Genomic DNA, 22010 nt, shown 5'->3' with positions numbered 1-22010 from the left:
GCAACAAATACCTTAGTTTGCTTATTGATTGATTGAAAAAAATTGATTGTTCCAAAGGAGGGTCTCTCGTCCAAAGGAGTTTCTCGAAGCCTTTATGGTTGTCACGTCTGGTCCAGGATGCCTGCTCCTGATGCTCGGCAAGCTCGTTCAACAAGTAGGAGCTGATCGTCGACTTCAGGGCTGAGCAGCGCAGCTTCCCACTGCTCTGTGCTGGGATTCGTTATGTTTACCTTTGTCGTTTGCTTTTTGCAAGCTCATGTGCTGTGATAGATGGCAGGTATCTCCTCCCGTAGCAGACACGTGTCATATATGGAGGGGTGGATATTGCTTAATGCGTGTAGGTTGAAGCAAGTGTTTGTCTTTAGCTATCCCTAAGCCGCCGACTGCTCTCTGTCAAAGTTCTTGCGTGGAGGAAGATATCGTGTACTTTAGATCGTGTTGTGTTTTAAAAGGTCTCTGTAGGTTCGAGGGACGATGCTGGTTGTCTCAGCTTCATTGCCCGCTTGGTTAGCATAACCTTGTTCGACGGCTTCCGCCTTTACGCTAGCCGTGATGTTTTCCTGAGCAGAGGTTAATATTAATCTGTGTTTTGAGATCCTTTGATTTCGGCTTGCTCTTTGTATACCCGACACGCTCCTGCACACGCGACCTTGGCTATACCTTCTGCATGCTTCCTGAAAGTCTGTCAATATTGTTAGGGACATTCCTTTCCCGTTGCCCTCTGAGATAGCTGTAGCAAGTGCCACGTCTTCGGCTTCGAGAACTTCAATCCCGCGTATCGACGCGCTGTTTACTTCCCTTAGGCACCCGCCTACTACGCCGGCGACGTCTGCTTGTTGCGCTGTATTTGTATTCCTTCTCAAATCTCCTATTCAGTGTTCGCGCTCTGGCCGCTCTCCGGCGGTGGTGCGCTCGCCTGTGCATGTGCCTTGGGACTGGTAGTACCGCAGAGGTCTCCACTGTAGCTGAATTTTCCTGATAGCATCTCCATACACAACAGTTTTGAGTACTGCGCAGGCCGTAGACGCCTGAATTAGTCTAATTTTTCTGAGCTATCAGATAAATCATTATGTTCTTCGACGCTGTTGCTGATCCCCAGCGCCGCCAATTTCTCAGCATAGGTGTTGGTTGGCAGTCCTGGAGCCGTCTTTTATGCTTTTTTTAGCGCCGCATCTCTCGTTCTTTGAGCAGTGTTTCGTGATATAGAAGGCTGTAGGTGACCCGGCTTAGTAGAAGGGCGCGAACTAGTTCTGTGTCCCCTTCCCCTATGCCCCGTCTCCAGTTGAAGGTCCACACGATAATTCTTGTCACTTATGCCCCTTAGTTTTTGGGAAGTGTTATCCTGTGGTACACCTGCTGTTTGGATTGGGTCCACATGCCAAGAATCATGACCTTGTCCGCGTGCAGCACTTTTAATCCATCTGTACTAATGTTTATGGGTCTGCTCTTGGCGTAGAACCTTCTGCGAAGCCTTTTGACATAGGACAGACTTTTCCGGGGAACACGACAGCCCACAGCGTTTTGCCCAGAGATTAACCCCATCCGCCGCCAGAAGCAGTTCATCCTGCTTCTCGCCCAGGTTTCCTGTGGTCGTCCAGATCTCGATGTCATCCGCATATTCCGCAAGCCTTACGTCGCCGATGCGATCCAGTTTCTTGTGCCAGGCCCACCAGTACGATATTATGGCGCAGTGGTGATATCACTGACCCTTATGGAGTTTCTTCACTTGGGGTTTGGTGGAAAGTGCCTGTTAACCGGCCTCCTATTCCTACCGTTGCCGTACAGTTTGTGACGAATGCGCGAACGTTGTCGGGCACCTTCTTTCCGCTGTTCAGCTCCCTGAGCACCGTTGGCACTGCGCCGTGGCTGGCATTGTCAAAGGCCGCTTTTAGGTCCAGTGCCAGGATTACGTGTTTTACGTATTGGGGAAACCTTTCGAGTACCTCTTCCCCTATTCCACCCTACGTCTTAAGGGGGGGGGGGGGAGCAGAATGGGTCGAAAACAGAACGTTACGTGTGGCATGAGATCCGCGTCGTTTAGGACGCTTTGTACCCTATTGAGCACAATCCGTTCGTACACATTGTCCAGGCAGGATGTGATGTAGGTTGCCTCCACTAGATATATTGCCCGGTTTGGGAAGAGTATAATCTCACTATGTTTCTATTCTTGTAGGACCTCCCCACATTTCATGTGTTCGTTTAGGAATTATATAATATCTTTGCCTCTATAAAAACACGGAGGCTACGTTTTTATGGAAGCAAAACGCTAAGGCGCCCGTGTGCTGTGCAATGTCAGTGCACGTTAAAGATCACCAGTGGTCGAAATGATTCCGGAGATCTCCACTACGGCAGCTCTTTCTTCCTTTCATCTTTCACTCTCTCCTTTATCCCTTCCCTTACGGCGCAGTTCAGATGTCCAACGATATATGAGACAGATACTGCGCCATTTCCTTTCCCCAAAAACCAATTATTATTATTATTATAACTATTATTATATCTTTGGTAGCATTCTATCCTAGGTGGGGGTTGATGTCATCAATAATCTTATCCGCTCACGGTGCTGTGTTAGGCGGCTCGCATCGCAGGGCGAACCTCGCTCGAGTGATGGGCTCGTCCACTTTCGAGTTCTGTTCGCCCCGATATCCCGTCACAACTTGGGATTTATGCGTTCCCTACATATTTCGCCTTGATCCCGAGCAGTTCCTGATCACTGCTCTGGAAGTAGTGAGCCACTCTGTCTAGAGTCTTGTACGCTGATTTGGACTTCGTCTGATACATGAGGTTTCTCAGCATAGAAAGTAAGTCACTAAGGGTAGGCAGCTGGGCTAGTTGGTTTGCATTATTGTGGAACCCTTCGTCCTTGTTTCTTGCGCTGCTACCATGTTCCATATTAATTCTCAGAATAGCACAGGTTTGTGTGCTCGGGGTGCCCTTGAGTTGCTCGTACAACTGGTCCCAGTTTTGTTGGGAAAAGGTGAGGACATGCTCTGCAGCTTGGGCAGTGACTTCGGCTATCTTGAGCTTCAGTGTACGGTTGTGCATTTGTTTCCATCACGCGTTGATCAGGCCTCTACGGGTTTCCACAGGTGAAGCAGATGCCTGTCAATGTATGGCTTTGCTCCGCCCTGATCGCTTCTTTCGTGTGCGCTTCGTATGTGCTGCGCAGAGCCTCACCCCAGTCTTTGAGCGAACTTAGTCTGCCAATGTCCCCGCTTCTTCAAAACGCCTTCCAGTGCGTGATTGTGTATATAGCTGTAGAAGGTCAGGTCTGGGCAAGTGTATCTATTGATGCTATTTCTTTTTCTCGTTGCTTGTGTGTAATCTCTGATGAGTTCGAGTTGATTGCCTCCGCTGCTTCCCCTAGGCGCTTGCCCTTTGGTGTTTCACGACTGTACCCACAGCTCTTGTGGCCTGCATTGAAGTCTTCTGTGCTGATGAGCCCTCTCTGCTTAGCTATCTCCGCTGCTTGTCCCAAAAGGTCCCCGATGTCGGCGGATTTTTCTCTAGGTGGGCTGTACACGTTGAGTACAAAGGTGCTCTCTTTGCTTCCTTTCTGTGCGATCACTTTACCGAACACGCGCTTGAAATCCATGTCCTGTAGCCTATGGTCGATTGCCTTGATATTTTTAGAAACCAGGGTTGCTGTCTTCCCCTCTGTTAGGCTGAGGTAGGCGACATACCCGGGTAGCTGTGGCAACCAGCTAATTTCCGGGAGAGCCAATATGTTTGTTTTGACTAGTTTGTGATGCATGTATTTTATCAATGGTCTTTGCTTATTTCTGAGATTGTGGTAGCTGCACTTCCGCATTTCTAAGCTTCCGTCCTTGCTAGCTTGACGTCCATCCTTTACGGTTGACTGGTGTGCTGCTGATGAGGGTATTCAGAGTCGCTGGCAAGCGACGGTCGGCTCTATGCCGTCTCTTTGATTTTCTTGGTATTCACTTCATTCCGAGGTCGGGTTAAGAAACTTTTTAATTCCGGCGCAGCCCGTTGTTCTTTTTGTTATAATTGCTGTATCTGCTATTGTGTCTCCTATAACATGGCCATCATCGTGTTCTTGAAGTCGTCAAACGTCTGCTCGAGCACTGCGAGTCCAGTCTATTTTCTGCTATAGCGTCGTTTCTTTTTGCCGCTGTCCGCTAGTGCAGCGAGTTGCGGTTCGGAGCGAAAGGGCGTTTTAAATTTCTTGGTGTCATTGCCCTTTAGCTCTGTCAACCATATCTGAGGGTTGGCACTTTCGGCCATGACTATCTTGAGAGCAGGCTTTAGTTTCTCCCGCTTTTGATAGTTGCCGCGTGTATTTTACATTTAAGATCAGTAGGAAAATTCCAAAGAGCTGCGCTGTCCAGCTTACCATGCTGCCCGGCGTCTTTCACCTCGACCTGGAGCAGGAGGTCGAGCGCGCTCTGCTCCTAGAACTGGAAGTCTATGCCTCTGTGTCCGAGCTGAACCAACGACTCCTCGCCCCTTGCCACCGTCCGAGCTGTGCTCAGACTCACCGCTCGAGGCCATGGCATCCGCCGGCAAGGCGCGCTGCTGCTATACAACGCCGCAGCTTTGGGGGCGGTGCTCTTTGCGTTGCCGCTCGTCTGGGTGCGCAAGCCGCGCCGGAAGAAGCTAGAGCAAGTCCCTGGGCGTGTGCCTCGGCCTGCCCCAACAACTCGCAGTGCGCCGCAACATTGGCCGAGGTAGAAGCGTGGCCACTTGAGCTCCAAGCAGCGCGCACTGCACTGAATCGCATCGACCGGCCTCACCGCGCACCAGACGGCGGCTCTCTGCTGCAGCATGCGCCCGCACCCGCGCCCACGAATGGGCGCGGCGTTCCTCTAGTATGAGCAATTAACTCAATGCTCGCCCCCTTCGGCCCCTGCGCGCCCTGTCCTGCTGCCTCGGATGTACAGCGACAGATCGTCGGAATCGCGGGAAAGCGGAGCACACCCCTCTGTGCTTTGCAGCAGTGGACCGGAGCCGTAATACACGAGGAGCTCCAGGACCATCTCCTCGTGTACACCGACAGCTCAGTGGACCGCGACAGCTGCTTCCTTCCAGCGGCGGCTACCATCCCTGCCCTGCGACTGCAAAGCCAGCAGCATGCCACCTTCTGCGGCTCCTCCACCACGGCGGAGTTGATGGGGATCCGGCTCGGGCTGGACCTGCTGCTCACCCTCGTCTTTCCGCAGCCCAGGAGTACTGTGCAACTCCCACGCCGCCCTCAGCCGCCTGAATTCCAACGGTCGCGGTACCCCACTAGTGCGGGACATTCGCTCGCGCATCGAGCGCCTCGCGCAGAGAGGATGCGCCGCGCGTGCACAGTAGGTGCCCAGCATCGCCGGCAACGAGGAAGCGGACAGCCTCTCAACCGCCGCACATCAACTACCTCCCAGTCATCTGCCCCTTGCGCTGGAGGACGTGCGTGCGGTCATCTCCGACAATCTCACACGCGTCACAGGAGGTGAGCACGTCGACAGCAGCACCGGCTGCCGCGCATTAATGCGGTCGCAACGCGCAATAATCCCTCGCGCGCGCTTTGGGTTCGTGTGACCCGGGGAAGGACGGGAGCGTCACGGAATCGCGAAGAGTGACGTGTGTAATGGATGCGGTGCAGTGGAAACACTGGAGCAGCTGCTCCTTCGCGCTGTGCGTTCGCCGATGCTCGTCGTGATATGCTCGCGACTGCGCTGGGCATACTACCAAACTCCCGCAAGAAGCTATTGTGGCCGCAGGGTAGTGCGCGCACGCGGGAGCGAATCTTGGTTAGCATTTACATGTCCATTCCTCGAACAGATGGGCTCGACGTGTCGTCTGTTCTCCGCCAGGTAGTTACACGCAGTGACCGAGCGCTCTGGAAGTGCTACCTTGGACGATTAACAGCCGAACGCTTCGCTCCAGCTGTAGTGAACATATAGTGCTGTGCGCGTGTTTATTGATTGCTTCATCGTGAACTAATCACGCGCGCAATAAGTACGCATTTTTTATTGTCTACATAAGTTATTTAGTATAGTACATCTCCCCCCTATCCTCTCTTCCCGTACCCTGACCTCTTTCGTTTCATTTCTTCGCTCTGCCTGCTATCCTTAATTTCCTCTGCCCCAGCTAAGGTGCTTCAGTATCGATGGCAGATGCCGCGGCTAGGAAAAATCTTTTCTCTCCTTTTGATTATTATTTTAATCAACCACTCACTAATACCACTCCCGCACTCGCGAGCTCCGGTCGGATGTGTCGCCGCACAGCGCACATTTGGGCTCACGTGGGAGCCCTCAGTGACTGCTTCCCCGCAGTTTGGGCAGACCTTGGCGTCCAGCTTAGGGCACACATCACGCACTCTTCCTTTTTTTGGGCGGAAGAGGGGGGGGGGGATAGTACGAAAAGAAATGTGCCAGTACGCATCATGGTACTCTTTTTGAAAAGGAGAGTGCGGTATGGGTGCTTTACTCATCCTTTTTTTATTAAATAAATTGTACAATTTTTCGCTTGGGGCTCTTTTTTCAACAGGACGCTCTCTAATAAGTTTTTAATGAAACCATCTAGCGTTAAAACCATCTGCAAAATTTGTACGTTATAAATTTATATTTTTACTTATATATCAATTCAGGATTTCGCACTGAAGTCTTTCTGAATTTCAACTTTTGTATTTCAGCTGAATTGTACTTTAAATTTTTAAAATATTATGCTTCCCAAAGCAAATTGCCAAACCCCTTTTCGTGTTTTGGATTCATCTTCATCGGCAGTTCAGGGACACTCCCAATAGCGATACTCGCCGAACAAAAATTAGCGGCTGATTATATGATGCGATGCTACAAATGAGCGTTAGAGTTGTTGATTTGATCGTTTGAATTTCACTTTCTCTTTTTTTTCAATACTGCTCTGTAATTGCGCCTTCTAATTTATTTGGCTGTTCTCCATTGCTCTGTGGTCTTCTCGTAGATGGATGCCCGTTCCAGAGTGCGGTGGTGGGTAGTGGTTGAAGGTTTGAATTCGTCGTCGCTTGCTTGCGTCGGCGATGTGCTGGATTCTTGTCGGTAGAAGCTTTGGAGGATTTGGGCGTGTGGTGATGGGTGGAGTTTAGTGGCGGCAGTCTTAGGTCGGCGATACTTGTTACCTGTATGTGCCCGCACGTGCACTCACCGAAGGCTGCTTCCTTCGAATGGTCCTTCCTAATTCACTCTCACACACCACAAACACTCGGTAGTTTTATCGCTGACAGATGACTATAGTGTTAGCGAAACAGTAACCTAGTCAGTTACGCGCATATAAAACGTCTAAAGTGATTTAGCTATCCTGAATTCCTCTCGCTGGCGCGCTCGCTGACTGATTGATAAAACTGTGGTTAACCTTGGCAGACTAGTCTTATTGTAAACATCAAGAATGACTGAAACGCTTCATATATAAAAGAAAGATACGCACTCCCTGTAACGGGCGCTTCAATTCTTTAGTCACCAATACCCGACGTATAGAGTAAATAAACCAGTACTTACCAATTTTTTTCGACCGTAAACACGCCTTTTTTTCTTCTGCTTCTTCTTGCAACTCATCTGCAGTGCATAGTCCAGAGATCCGTTTCAGGGCCACTAAGGACTGAGAAAGAAAAACGGCTACGTCAGCAATGTTTTTTTTTCCTCGTACATCTCTTCTAAAAACGGCCACAAAGAAGTAACCAAGTGCATAATATGTAAGTGTAATACAGAGATTATGGAGGTTCTTCTCAACGAACGTGGTGCCGGCAGGATATACTTAGAGCCGAAAACTTAGGGCAACCCTGAAGAGATTCCCTCAAACCAGTGGCGGGACCTCTTTTATCATGACATCATGTCCAGCTGGCTTTCCTTGCTGGTGCAACATGGAAGGATGCCGGCTGCTGCATTATTGAGTCCTATCCAACTGCAGAAGGCGTGAATTCGGGCAAGTCTAAAGGACGGCTTAAGCACGATGGTAACCGTGGCGGACTCTTCGGCTTACATTTAGTTTGGCGCAAGCAATCTGCGGTCTCTACTTTCTACCCAGGTGTGCGGCCGCGGAGACTAGAAGCTCTCAAAGGCCTATCTCCCCACGTAGGTGACGACAGTTAATATGACTCGTGTGACCGCAGTAAACAGTATATTGAATGGCGCCGACATCGTGTACTGCAGATGCCGTATGCCGTAAATTCGCGTGTTCCTGTATAGCGAGTGACATCGAGCTAGATTCTCGGTCTTCCTCAAGCAATGCTCGTTTCGCCGAATGCACGGCGTCCTCATGATCCTGATTGCTGTGTGGGCGAGTTTGTTACTCATGATTAAACTTTTATTGCTTGACGCACAAAGACGGAACTGAATAATCAACGCATGCACTAGTTTTCAACACCTTTAATTCATTGCGTGTACATGTTTACATACAGTGTGGAAATATGAAAACAGCGAGTCTCACCAGCCCACCACAAAGCAAGTCGCCATTCACCGCAGCATTTACGTGTTGTTTACAACCCAGGTAGTGCAAAAGGGAAGTTCGCTCAGACATCTTTTAGTTTTCTTTTACGGTTATAGCTACAAGAGCTCACGTGTTAGTTGATTTTCATTCCCGCTTATTTCGTCACATTCATAGAAAATAGAACGGCAGTCACCCTACTTGCATTCTGTCAGCATTCTTTTGGTATGGATGACAAAAAAAGGATGGCTTTTCTCAACGCCGTCAACAAGAGCAAAACGGTGCGGTTGATAATGATTTGTTTGGCGGAGAGGCAGGCGGAAATTCGTTGGTCACATAATCCCACAGTGTATAATAGCATGTACGCCCAATGCTGATTCTGTGTAACAATGCAACAGCATTGCTTGGCGTCCACCAAAGTGATTGCTATATGGGGACGACCGGCTGCCATATTTTCTACACGGCGCCAAAATACAATCGCTTTCGAAGAAGCTTGCAGGTAAAGCAACCTCTCTGGAGCATGTAACTCGTCGAAATAGCCGAAGTTTGCTGGGCTGCAGCACCTAGGGTAACCGCATTTCTGAAATTCTAAAAACTGATATGCCGGATATCACTTAAGGTGGGCTACGCGCGTTTCATTAATTGAGGAGCCTAACGGTAATAGGTAAAGAGCTAACCATTCAATACTAGTTAACCAGCCCACTCGTTAGCACGTCTTAGCTTTATTGATGCAGTTCAGCGCTCACAATGTTATGCAGGAAAAGCCCTGTTGTAACTCAGAAAGCCTTTTTTTTTAATTTTGGAAAGTCTTATGTGAAACAGCCTGTATATATTAGTATTCATTAAGCAGTGCAGCAGCATTCATTGTGCGCAACTGAGGTCAAAATAATTATCCCCGAAGCCTTGGTGCTATGGGCAACGCCAGGACAGAGGTCAGGATTTTTAGTGGTATATCAGTAACAAAAACAGTTTACTATTCGCTGCCCTCAAATGAAGGCATCACCTAGAGATGTGGCATCTGAAAGCGGCGCCGCACAGGAGTCATTAAAATCTTTATTTGTATGTCGAGTCCACCTGCCTACACTTTCAATAAAAAACTTCCTGCTCAACAAGCCTCTATTTGTCATCATTCGAAGCGTTTACTGTGAACCTAACTTTTTAATACCGGAGTACCTCAAAGCTCCATTCTGGGGAAAGCTCCATTTTTAACCTGCATCATTGATCTTCCAATTGTTTTTTTTTTCTGCCAAACGCATACTTCATAGCATACTTCACCATTTTTTCTGACAAAGCCAATAAAGCAGGCAAGTTACAGTTGAGCCACGACCTTTGAAATGGTGTCACAACAAGGCTTCAGTTAACCCAAGCAAAACTAAGTTTATACAATGCAGCTGTCATCAACCACAGAAAACTTTTCCCGGAGTGACTGGATGGCATATTGTCCCACCAAGCGATTGCTCATCATTCGTGGGTGTTGTACGTAAGGAAAGCCTTATATTTCTTTTGCTTAAAGATCACTCAAAGAAGAAAATTGCTTACATCCTAACATCATTCATCAGAGCAAGTCCATTCTTCCCATTGCAGAATACTAACGCTTTTTCACGCGTTTGTCCACTTTCGTATTAGTTGAAGCATTAGTTGCTGGTGTGACAGATACAGCACTTTCATCACATCTCTTCAAATGGTTCCAATTAAAGATACTCGAATTCAAATATATAGTCCACACAATACTAGCGGAAAGGAGTTACTGTATTAAAGGCTCAATAAATATAACCACTGCCTTTTGCTTGGCCAAGCCTTACTATCTCACATTATCCCGTCTTCCTTTCTCACTTGCAATAAAATAAGCTTTGCCTTCAACAACAGCCTAATTTTGGCTGAAGTACTATCTTCCGATCACAGTTTTCATCATTCTCCCCCAATAAATCGTTAACGCATAAAGTAAATCTCTTGAAACCACTGCGCAAATTTCAGTAAGAATTAAACCTTTCTGTAGTGAGCAATACCTTCTTACAATGAGGCTGAGTTTTGTAATTTGGCCGTTTTTTGCTTCTATTTTTCATAACCCAACACTTTAATCTCTCGCTTCGTAGTTCTTGATAAGTTATTGTGATATTTGTAACCTTTTTGATTGAATTTTCTGCTCCGTGTTGTGAACCAAATTTTTATTAATTAATATAGGAGGAGCAAGAGCTCTGTCATAGTAGTAGTAGTAGTAGTAGTAGTAGTAGTAGTAGTAGTAGTAGTAGTAGTAGTAGTAGTAGTAGTAGTAGTTTTGTTCTTGACTGCGCTCGCACAGCCCGCACTAAATGACCAGACCAACTTCGGCTACAGCACTTCCGGCGGCGATCCATTAATATAGGAAGTCCCGACGTAGTCTACGATTATAGACATCTTTCTGTATAATTTGCTTCTTACCCTACATGGAAAAGAATTTTTTGATTGATTGATATATTGATTGAATGACTGACTGACTAACCGATTGACTGATTGATTGATTGATTGCAAATGGGGTAACATAAAAATAACGCTTTTCCTCGTAAAAATAGATGGCCTGCAAAAATAGACGGAAAACAAAGCTAAGCCTCCTGGCATTGCTTGCTTCTTTCAGAGGAGGCTGTTAGCGTACAATCACTCATTCAGGTAATAATTAATTTACACACGCTTTAGCAGAACGCCTCAGCCTTGAGTGTCGACGCGCGGCGCGCCGACTTAATCGGGCCTACGTTGAGAGTGGTGCTGAAAATAGCGCATTCCAATGTAACGCAGTGGAGCTTGGCGGCACAGTAAAACGCCGAGTGCACGGTGCCGTGGTCGCTTTAGCGCGATGGACAGAATGCATCGCAGTGCGCTCAAGTCAGTGCTCCTGTGAATCTTACTTTGTAATCGTGAACAGTCGCAAGCAAGGCAAATTTATGAGCATGTGAGGGTGATCTTTAACGAAGAAAAGAGCCACATATGCATTGCTATGCTCCAATATCCATACAGTACATTCGTAATTCATAGTGCTGAATGAAAGCAAACTCTCATGAAAAAAGGGCACATAAAGCAACTTCCTGCGTAATCAAACGCTGGCTGACCGTTTTCACTATAGGCACACCAGTAAGACGTAGCTGCAACTATCAGTTCCTCGTATTTTTGTAAAATAAATGACTGATTTTGCAATTAATATCTCCAATTTTTGAACGGGAAGAGGAGAAATGACTGAGGACCAAAAGCAGTAAGCTTGACAATAAACTGGTTCCTTGCATCTAGCACACGCTAGTCCCGGCATAGAGTACAAATAAATGTCGCACTTAAGTACTTTTTTTCACGAGAAATATTTCCGCAAGTTTCAAACATAGTTACCAGGCTCAGGACTCTCAGCGACTGGCCAATTCCACTCATGGTTAGGTCAGTCATATAAATCAGAGAAACGCAGGAGAACGACAACGCGGGGCTTAGGGCCACTTGAGGCTCCAAGACGGTCAGCGCCGCAAAGAAGATCATCACAAGCTGCAACGAAAAATTAACAACGTTTATTTCACCTGGGTAAGAAACCTTGCCAAGAGTAACATTCATCGATGAAAGCTCCTGCAGTGTAATTCCTTGTTCCAGGCGACAAGTTGCTATTCTACAGTTCATCATCATCATCACATCATCAGCCTTATTACACCCACTGCAGGGCAAAGGCCTCTCTCATGTCTCTCCAATTAACTCTCTCCTTTGCCAGCTGCATCCACGTTTTGCCTGCAAACTTCCTAATCTCATCCGCCCACCTAACCTTCTCCCGCCCCCTGCTACGCTTACTTTCTCTTGGAATCCATTCCGTTACCCTTAGGGATCAGCGGTTATCCTGCCTTCGCATTACAATCCCTGGCCAAGCCCATTTCTTCTTTTTTATTTCGACTAGGATGCCATTAACCCGCGTTTGTTCCCGTTTGTTCACGTTACACCTATCATTTTTCTTTCCATTCCTCGCTGCGTTGTCCTTAACTTAAGCTGAATTCTTTTCGTTAGCCTCCACGTTTCTGCCCCGTAGGTGAGTACCGGCAAGATACAGCTGTTGTACACTTTTCTCTTGAGGGAAGTTGGTAAACTGCCATTCATGATCTGTTAAAACCTGCCATATGCGCTCCATCCCATTCTTATCCTTCTAGTTATTTTGCTCTCATAATCCGGATTGGTTAAACGTATCTTAAATCCGTAACTGAAGACTTCCGCAGAAGACTGCGAAAAACCAGCCGCCACCTCCATATATCTGCATGCTATGCATGCGCGTGTCTTTTGAGTACGCATGCAGAAAACAGAGAATCTTTCGGTATTTCTTTTCCCTCTTGTCAAAGCAAATCAACGCAAAAAGACGTTGAACTTGTCTCCTCATATTGAGGCACTCCTGAAAAACAAGCAAGGAATTGAATAAAATGCAAGTGCCAACGATCGTCCTGTTCTTTTTCTCTTTCTTTCTAACGAAATCTATTGCCTCAAGGCATCACTGGGCGCAGGTGTGATGATGGATACAGTAAAGATTAAAGTAATCTAAAATGATTAACTGATTTTTTGATGTCTAGTAGTGAGCGATGGTATGGACCCGGCGTCCAGGCAATATATGAAGCAAGGTTACTCGGGAAAGGCCGGCTACCTTTAGATGCCGGATCCTTGTAAGCTTGAGAGCTGAACAGACTCACTGTAAGTGATGAATGTCAGCTTCAGTGTCCTCGCGTTTACATATCAGGCACCAAGGCCGAGGAAATAAATCCCGATACTGAGGCCACTTCCGAGTGACGGCAGGTGTGGGGGCAACCCGAACTGCATCCATCGAAGCGCAACCTCCTCTGCACGGGTAATACCGCGGGGGAGAGTTACTTCACACGGAGGGATGACAGCACGTGTGCGGCGCCGGAGGAGTTCCTTTCTTGATGAAAGGAGGGTAAAGTTGTCCAAATGATGGAGCCGGCGCAAGGATGAGCCGGGGATCGCGAGGTGGGTCGCTAAATCTGCCTGGCTTAGAGAGGTTAGCAGATCCCGTAGGATCTGCTGACAACGGATGCTTGCGTCTAAGTAGACGCAAGCATCCGTGTATATTTCGCCGTTTAATTATAAGGTGAACGCAACAAACAGCGTAATATTTTACTACCCGTCTAAAGGCCACTTTAAAGAAGGCTTCCTGCGTATTACGCAGAAAAATGTCGCTACGCAGCAAGGTAAAGAGTGCCACAACGTATTCCTCCCATAGACAGGGACGCTGTGCAATATCGCCAATCTTCTCCATGGAGGAGCCTGCCTCTTTCGGTAGTCTTTGACTTGTTCGTATCGTTTACATGTGTGCACAAGAAATATGTGGTAGCTACTGACACATTATTCAAATGTGATACGGCTGCATTTGTATCGTTCCCCATTTCAGCGGCCGTGCTCCTGACGCTGCAAAGCATCCCATTAAAAAGTTGAAGCACTACGCACTCGCTCTCTTGAGGAAACAGGAATGCGCATCGGCTGTCTCGCATTGAATTATTTCAGTGTGCGCTTTACGACAGCTGCTAACATCCCGTAGTCGCTACAGGCGTCGCAAGGAGCCGGACTGTTCCTGAGTACATTTAGAACATTCATTTCTGAGGAGAAATAAGCTACAGTGCGAATTTCGTGTATATTCTGGTGAAACCAAAGCAAAACTGAGACCTCTCAGCGCAAATCTGAATACGTTTCCACGGTATGGGTGTTTAAATGATTCCACAGAAAAAACCGCAGTGGTGGCCAATTGGTTGAGCATCCCCTCGCATGCGGGAGGTGCAAGGTTCGATCCCTATTGTCGCCGTGTACCCACAGGTGATAGAATGGTTACAAGTTTTCTCCTGGTGAGTTGCTCGGCTTATTTAGGGTGAAATGCTTCAGAAAAGGTTCTTTGACCCCACCTTGAGAAATCAAAAATGTCTTGTGTCATAGCACTCTATGGCCATAGATGATCTTGCGCCATAAAAATTCACAATCATCATCAATTCGATAGAAAGAAAAATTACTGTCGCAGATCTAATCAATCTTCATTTCGGAATTTTCTTCGCGCTCTCCGCTGCAGGCATCTGGACTAATAGACACAAGCAGCAACCTCAAGTGACGTATATTTAGTTAAATACACAGACGGTAAAATGCGGATTTAAATCAGAATGACGAATATTCTGTAGTTCAGCACATGAAACTTACCAGCTATATGGCCCCTTGGAGCTATAACTGGATTAGAGAAGTGAAAAAAATTAGTGGGCTGCTTCGAGCACTCTTATTGTGATATATTTCTTGAAAAGCTTACTTCATACTTGTTCGAGCACTTCATAGGAGACTGCCGAAGTGATGCGTTGTTTTTTTAACCCCGTAAAGGGCCAATATGCATTAGAATATACGCAACGTCTGGCGAAGATGGACAGACAGCCCATGACTGTCATGACCGTATTCCTGAATCTTTCGTCCCTAGCTTTATCTATTGACAAGACGCCGCTGAAGGCACTTGCAGTGCACTTCTATCCGGTTGATGTAAGGGCCTCTAATTATTTAGACTACAAGGCCACTGGAGCGCATATCAAACTTCTAGGGACACAGAGCGGGTTTTTGAGAACCTTAAAGGGGTTCCGAGACACATTTTAAGTGCATTGTTTTGACTGTTGGTTGCATATAATGAGTTACAGTGATGCTATTAGCATCGGTCGTACCGCTTATACTGCGGTTTTTAATATTTGAATTCGCTCGCAAAAACAAATTCTTGGCACTGACGGTGTCACCATACAGTGGCGGTTTTTACCAGCCGATATGACATCACTTAGTGGGAGCTTGATGATTGAACAAAGAGTAAATATACTGCAAATTGTGTTAATAGCTACACATACGTTTTGTAAAGTTTTTGTGTTTTATATTACATTTACAAAACCAACTTTGTTTTAAGCGAAATTTATTGCCCCAAGGCATCAATGATGGGTGAAGGTGTGATGAATGATGTAGTTGAGATTAAATGTATGGAAAAAGGTTAGCTGATTTGTTGAAGTCCAGTAAAGAATGATGGTAGGGTCCCTGCGCCCAGGCAATGTATGAAGCAGGGTTGCTTGGTGAAAGACCTGCTACAATAAGGTGACGGATCCTTGTAGGCTTGAGAGCTGGGCAGTCCCACAGTAAGTGATGAATGTCGGCCTCAATTTCCTCGTGTTTACATACCGGACACCCTGAGCGAGGAAACAATTCTCGGTACTGAGGCCACTTTCGAGTGATGGCTGGTGTGAGGGCAACCCCGACCCGGATCCTCCTAAGCGCAACCTCCTCTGCACGGGTAAGACCGCGGGGGAGGGTTACCGCACACGGAGGGATGAGAGCACGTGTGCGGCGCCAGAGTTCCTTTCTTGATGAAAGGAGGGTAAAAGTGTCCAAATTAAGGAGCCGAGGCGGTGATGAGCTTGGATTCGCAAGGCGGGTCGCTAAATCTGCCTGCCTTTGATAGGTCAGCAGATCCCGTGGGACCCACTCAATACTTTCTGGCTGCGGGATGCATGCCGCGAGCCGGTGGATGTCCTGACATATCGTGGGACAGCGGCTAACAAGTCGTAGAAACCGGACAACTTGAAGGGCGTCAGTGCGGATGACAACGCGGGCCACAGCGAGCATAGTTAAGTCGGCTACAGAGCAGAGTGCTTCTTGAACTGCAACGAGCTCAGCACAAAAGGACGAAGGGGGTTCCGTAACATGAAATCAAGAGGTTTCATTCAGGGCAGGTCTGCACGGGCAGTAGATAGCTGTTGTTGCTTTGCAGTCTTGTATGCTTGCGTCTACGTAGACAACAATAGATCCTTCAGACAGGCAAGCATCTTGTTCCTCAAATTTATGGCGAAGCAATGATGCCGAAGGAGCAGATGTTGGCCGGCGATTATCTGTTGGCTTGTTGTCGCTGAGCTACACAAACTTCCATGGGGGAAGAACTGGCGGCTGAATAATGAAGTGTGACGTTGCATAAGTCCTCAGTGCATGCATGGAGTGCGATAGACTGGCCTTAAGGCTGCGCGCTTCACGGCGCTGCTGCACCAGCTCATCAATGGTATTGAGCTGCGCATTCTCTTGTAAAGCTATGATCAGTGTGATGCGTGGAAGGCACGCAATGGTCCTCATAGCCTCTCGGTTCACACCTTCAAGGCGATCCCATTGGGCTCTTGTAAGATGTTGAAACTGGGCTTGATAAACAATAGGTGGCTGCAGAATTTCCCTCACCAATTGCCGTGCAACGAACGAGCCTGTGCTACCAGTTTTAGGGGCTGTTCTTCTAATCAAATACAAAGACTGACTAGCTTGCCTTTTTGACTGAGAAAGCCATGCAGTCGCTGATCCTGATTGGTGAATCATTAAGCCAAAGATTTTTACACTTAGACTATCCTGTAGTGGGCTGCCTGATAGACAAAGACGGATTGGACTTGCGGCAAGTTTACGGCGTCCCCAGCGGTTGGCGACGGACGTGTATGTTGTTTTATGCACGGATAGCTGAAGTCCGATGGGTGATGCGTAATTACAGGTAACATCCAAGGCAGATTGAAGGGCAGCCTTCTGAGTACGGAGATCTTGGTGAGTACTCCATACCGTGATGTTGTCAACGTACTGAACAAATTTTATGTCACGGATGTCATGTAAGCGCCAAGCCAGCGGGATGAAAGCAATATTAAATAACGTCGGCGACAATACTGATCCCCGGGGCACGCCGCAGAGAGGAACAAATGATCCGACCGCTTCGCCGCTTAGGCGTATTGCAAATTTTCTGCCTTCCAAAAATGATTGGACAAAACTACGCACTCTCAGAGGGAGATGAAGCATGTCAATAGAGTTCAGAATGGCTGCATGACTGATGTTGTCATATGCCTTTTCAACGTCCATTGCTAAAACAGTACGCACATTGCGGCTGCGGGTAGATGACAAAACTGCAGATGCTAAGACAGCCAACCCGTCCTCTGTACCAATATATGGACGACAGCTGATTTGTGCTGGGTGATAAAATCCGTGCTGCTCTAGCCACCATGACAATCGTGTGGCTAGCATTTTCTCAGCCAGCTTGCACAGCGTAGGAGTTAAGGAGAGAGGTCGCAAGTTGGCGAGGTCCGTCGCAGGCTTTCCTGGTTTCGGGACAGGAATCACGACAGCGGATTTCCAGCTCTTGGGCACTACGCCATCCAACCATACTTTGTTTATGGTGTCATGTAGTCGAGACAGTGCATTGCTACTCATGTTCTTGTACATCTCGTACTGAATATCGTCCGGGCCGGGCGCTGTTTCCGTTTCGCATCATCTATCGCAGCCAGCAACTCAGGCATAGAGAATGAACACGCAATTCCATCTTCGTCGACATCAGACGGTACTTGACATATATGCACTGGGATGCATGCCATATTTAAACTAGCGGATGAAGAAGGCACAGCATCGTATTTCGGGAAAAACTACCTTCTTTGGCGAAATCATCTGGCGACAAGTTAGCCGTGAAGAATGCGGTTGCCGCTCCGTCAGTCGAACGGCGACCGCGTTCTATTGTACGGAATGTTCGCCAGAGAGAGGCATTCAAGGATTTTGCAGAAAATTGTTCGCACCACGCATGCCACTGCCACCGAGAGAGGTCGTGTTCATATTTGCGTGCCTTAGCTGTAAGAGAGTGCAATCGCATACGTGCCTGCGACGAAGTACGATCTCTCGTAGCAGCCAGGTCGGATTGACGGCGTGCCGCCCACAAGTTAAGAAAGCCGAGGTCTGATGTCGGTCGACCAAAATCAGTCCAGTTGGTAGTTGTAGCACTCTTGAGCGCTGTTTGTATGCGCTCAACAAGGATTGGCGAACAATCTGAGGAGAGATTGTCCATAGAGGAGCGGAAACTGTCCCAGTTGATCACAGAACTTTTGTAGCGTAAAGGTCGGAAATGTGAGGTGTGAAGACAGAAGATGATAGGGTGATGATCACTTCCCCAGCAGTCTGGCTCCATGTGCCAGAAGGAGTACCCGCTCCCGACCACCACGTCAAGTCTGGAGCATAGGAAGCACTGCGAGTTTGACGCACTGGCCGTATTACTGTCCCAGGATGGTTGAGCAGCACAAATTGGGCATCCGTGAAGGCGTCCCGCACATGGCTGCCACGAGGGCTCGAAGTGGGGTACCCGCAATCCTGGTGAGGGGCGTTAAAGTCGCCTCCGACTAAAATCGGACACCCGGGATACTGCCGACGGACACTTAGTAACCAGCCAAGATTAATACGGGAGGAAGCACCACCGGCTGGTCTAACGTAAAATGAAACGACCCCAACGGTTCCCTTCTTAAGTTTCGCAGCCACTGCCACTACCTCTTGATACGACGTGCATCAGTTTTCGAGAGCAAGGCGAACATGCGGAAAACGTGAGTCCACATACAGCGCCGCTTTTCCCGGGGGAGCAGCAGTTTGTACACGACGGTCTATCATTGAAGGAGACATGTAGGCACTGAAGCCTGGAATCGATGGCAAGGCGTTTGTTTCCTGTAGCAGCATGGCCCATACCTGGAGCTTGTGAATTTGTAGTCGGGCCTTGAATTCTCCCACCTTCGTGGAAATGCCTCAGCAGTTCCACTGAAACACACCAGCACGACTGGAACTTGCCATTTCGAGTTACTAGCCCAAGCGCTGTAGAATCACGGACGTCAGGTTGGACAGCCGGTTGGCCATAAACCGGAGCAAAGAAGTCGCAGAGTGGTCCAGTGGCACTGCGGTAATCTGGGAAGAGGCGGCAGGAAATGACACTGGTGGGCGGCAGGAAGGCGATGTTTCTGCGCCATTGAAAGATGCGGTGGATGATTCCGCTCCCCGTCTACGTCGAGCGAGCAGTTCACGGTGTTGCCGGAACTTGGTGACCTCCACTAAAAGACGTGCGATTTGTTTGTCGACGGTGGCCATATCGTCCTGCGATAGTTCAGGCACACTGCGCTGCTTTGTTGGCTGTTTTCGGATGCGTTCTTTTCGCACAGTACCATTATAAGACTGCTGAGTTGAAGGATCATCCGAGGTGTGCTCAGGGAGCTCCGGCCACTCGTCGTCATCCCACTGGAGAGCTGCGAACCGATTTGATGTCTGCAATGAAGTTATACTGTCTTGTAGTGGCCAATGCTTAGTCATTCGACGACGAGCCTGTTGTGTTGCCTTCTGTTTTGTTGGACAGCTTGGAGATGTTATCTCGTGTTCGTCGGATTTACAAAGGCCGCATCGATAAGCCACTTTCCTTTCCGATGTACTTTCACCGGCAGCAGTGAAGGGGCAGGATTTGCGCATATGTCCAGCACGGAAGCAATTATAGCAATATACCACACTCGGTTTATATGGCCGAGGCCGTAAAATACAGCCATAATAGTACAGACGGGCTGGTAGTGTCAGAGGGCCTTGCAAGGTGACTATGCAAGAGCGCCCCTTTCCAATGCGTCGGGCCTGGATGACACGGTGCGTGGGACAGTACAGCTCACGCTGGAGGACAGTTTGATCCTCAGTGATATCGACGTTGTAGACGACGAAGCGCTGCAAGTCGGAGCCTTCAACTAAATACGCTTGTACTGGCACTGAGATTTCGCATGTCAGTGAAATACTGGTGAGCGTTTGCAGCCGTTCTACGGCAGAGTCGGAAGCCACACTGCAATGGTGTTGGACTTTGTCCTGGCTGTGAAGCCCCGAAAACCTTTGGTTCCGAGGCACGCATCCAAGTTAGCTTGTAAAATCTTGTTGGGTATATCCGTGAGGCTTTTGTTGGCCAGTGATTTAATGGTCACTTTGTAAGAAGACGATCCGGGTGTAGGCTTCACCGAGTTCTCGATCGTAAGACAAGTGCGCTTACCTTGGTAGCCATCACTTGCCGAAGGTCGAATCGGGTGGCTGTCGTTTGAGGGACGCTTGTGAGTTGCGCGAGAGAACTTTTGCACGAGTAGAGGTGCCGATAAGTCTATTGGAATGCCCTGTTCATCATGCCGTGCGGTTTGAGGTCCATCCTGTGGTGTAGAGATGATGGTCATGTGGCCTGGTGGCAGATCACTCACGAGCAGTCCGGCATTTCGCGAAGGCAGGAGCGGTGCATCTGCTGATGAACCGGGAGCACAAAGCTGGACCTGGTGCCGCAGATCAGGTTTCGACTGCGTGGCAGGTGATGCCACGAGAGACACCGGCAGAGCTACCTCCGCCAGCGTGGCAGCGGAGGCACAAAGCCTAGCGTCAGTTCCCAGCTGAGCTGCACTCATTCATGGTTCCCAGGAGGCCTCAAACGGTGGGAAGACGTTCGGAGCTTCTTCAGGAGGCGAGGATGCAGTTATCTACAAATAGTGCACGTATTTACGTGGGTGGCAAGGTTTTTCTGAAGAGCGCTGTTCAGCCACTTTAGCAGGGACACACTTCTTCCAAAACCAACTTTTTTCTCTAGATAAAAGCACTGTAAAACAAGTAAAAGAAAAATACACCACCAGAGGCTCCGGCTACATTTTGCATCAAAGGACTTGGCGTCTCTCTGTAAACATCCCACGACCTTGCACTCAACGCTTATGGCTACTCTCAAAGTATCTGAGAGCGGCTTTGCGGAATCGATACGATCGAGCCATTGCACTCTATAAGCGTTCGTTTCGGTCCCAAAGAAGGATGCGTTCGTTTCACATTTAGCAGGCAGTGCACATTGTCAACGTGTGAAGGATCACCTGGCGGCGACGCTAGATGGCGCCACATTCCCGTCAACAGCGCGCGCTTCTTGCTCGCCGTGACCAGCAAGCGTGCTAGGAGCGACGCGCGATGGTAGTCGGTAAGCAGTAGCGGTACGCGCTATGCTAAATGTGATATCTTGCGCAGGCTTTCACACCGTCGCAGTTTCTGGCGCTCGAGTTCGGATCCATAAGTAAGGGAACGTCACTGATCAGTGTTCCCTTCTGCGCCGTCGACGTGACGATGAACTATCGCTGGGTCAGCTGGGCGTTCACATGGGTGTTGTAACCATGCAAACAGCGCTGCGAGCCTTGGCATGAACGAGTTACAGAGAACAGGCAACCATGGAGTGCAAACTTCCGCCAAGTGCTATTACAGGCTGTTTTGATTGGTCGCACTTAGTGTCGTCATTGGGAGAGTAAAATGGGAATGGAAAGCTGCGCGAAAATCGAGTTGAGGGCAGCATTTTGTTTGCTTGTATTTTGAAATTTCTTCATTGAATAACTCCCGTTCCTATGCATCGATTCTCGTAATTCTTTTTGAGTCAGCATCTGTGTGACATCAAGAATCCATCTGAAGAACAACCGACATCTGTTCAAGCCGTGTTTCGCAGCCGCTTTAATGAATGTCTCTGTTAGCAACACGTTCAGCAGTGCTCTGCACTCGGTTTGCATTGGCCTTATTGGCTGCCGTGAAAACTTCACCACGACATGAATTATTTTCCTGTACTTCGTTTTGGGTGCGTATTCTCCACGAGCAATTGCCCACGAACCGGCATAAACACGACAGCAATTGAGGTTCTTTGCAGCCTAAGAGCATTCGTTAATTGCAACCCATACGTGCGCGTTGTCCTAAACAGCAAGTCAGGAGCATTGATGTCCATCATCTGAGTTCGTGTGAAATGCTGGTTGATTAAAAGCTTAGTGTTTATTTGTTGCCACTAGCTG

At 48.3% G+C, this 22010-nt stretch overlaps 1 protein-coding gene across 1 annotated transcript in view; it reads right to left on the bottom strand.

Moving 5' to 3' along the window:
• LOC144108535 (ATP-binding cassette sub-family C member 3-like) overlaps positions 1-22010 on the bottom strand; it is a 104136-nt gene that overhangs the window by 81363 nt on the left and 763 nt on the right. The window contains exons 3-4 of the mRNA XM_077641748.1: positions 11749-11895; positions 7476-7575 (exon numbers count right to left, since the gene is read on the bottom strand). Coding sequence (XP_077497874.1) covers positions 7476-7575; positions 11749-11895 — 247 coding nt within the window. The remainder of the gene's footprint in view (positions 1-7475; positions 7576-11748; positions 11896-22010) is intronic.

Source organism: Amblyomma americanum, chromosome 10 (assembly GCF_052857255.1).
Source record: "Amblyomma americanum isolate KBUSLIRL-KWMA chromosome 10, ASM5285725v1, whole genome shotgun sequence".
NCBI lineage: Eukaryota > Metazoa > Arthropoda > Arachnida > Ixodida > Ixodidae > Amblyomma > Amblyomma americanum.
This window is presented reverse-complemented; position numbering and strand designations above follow the sequence as displayed.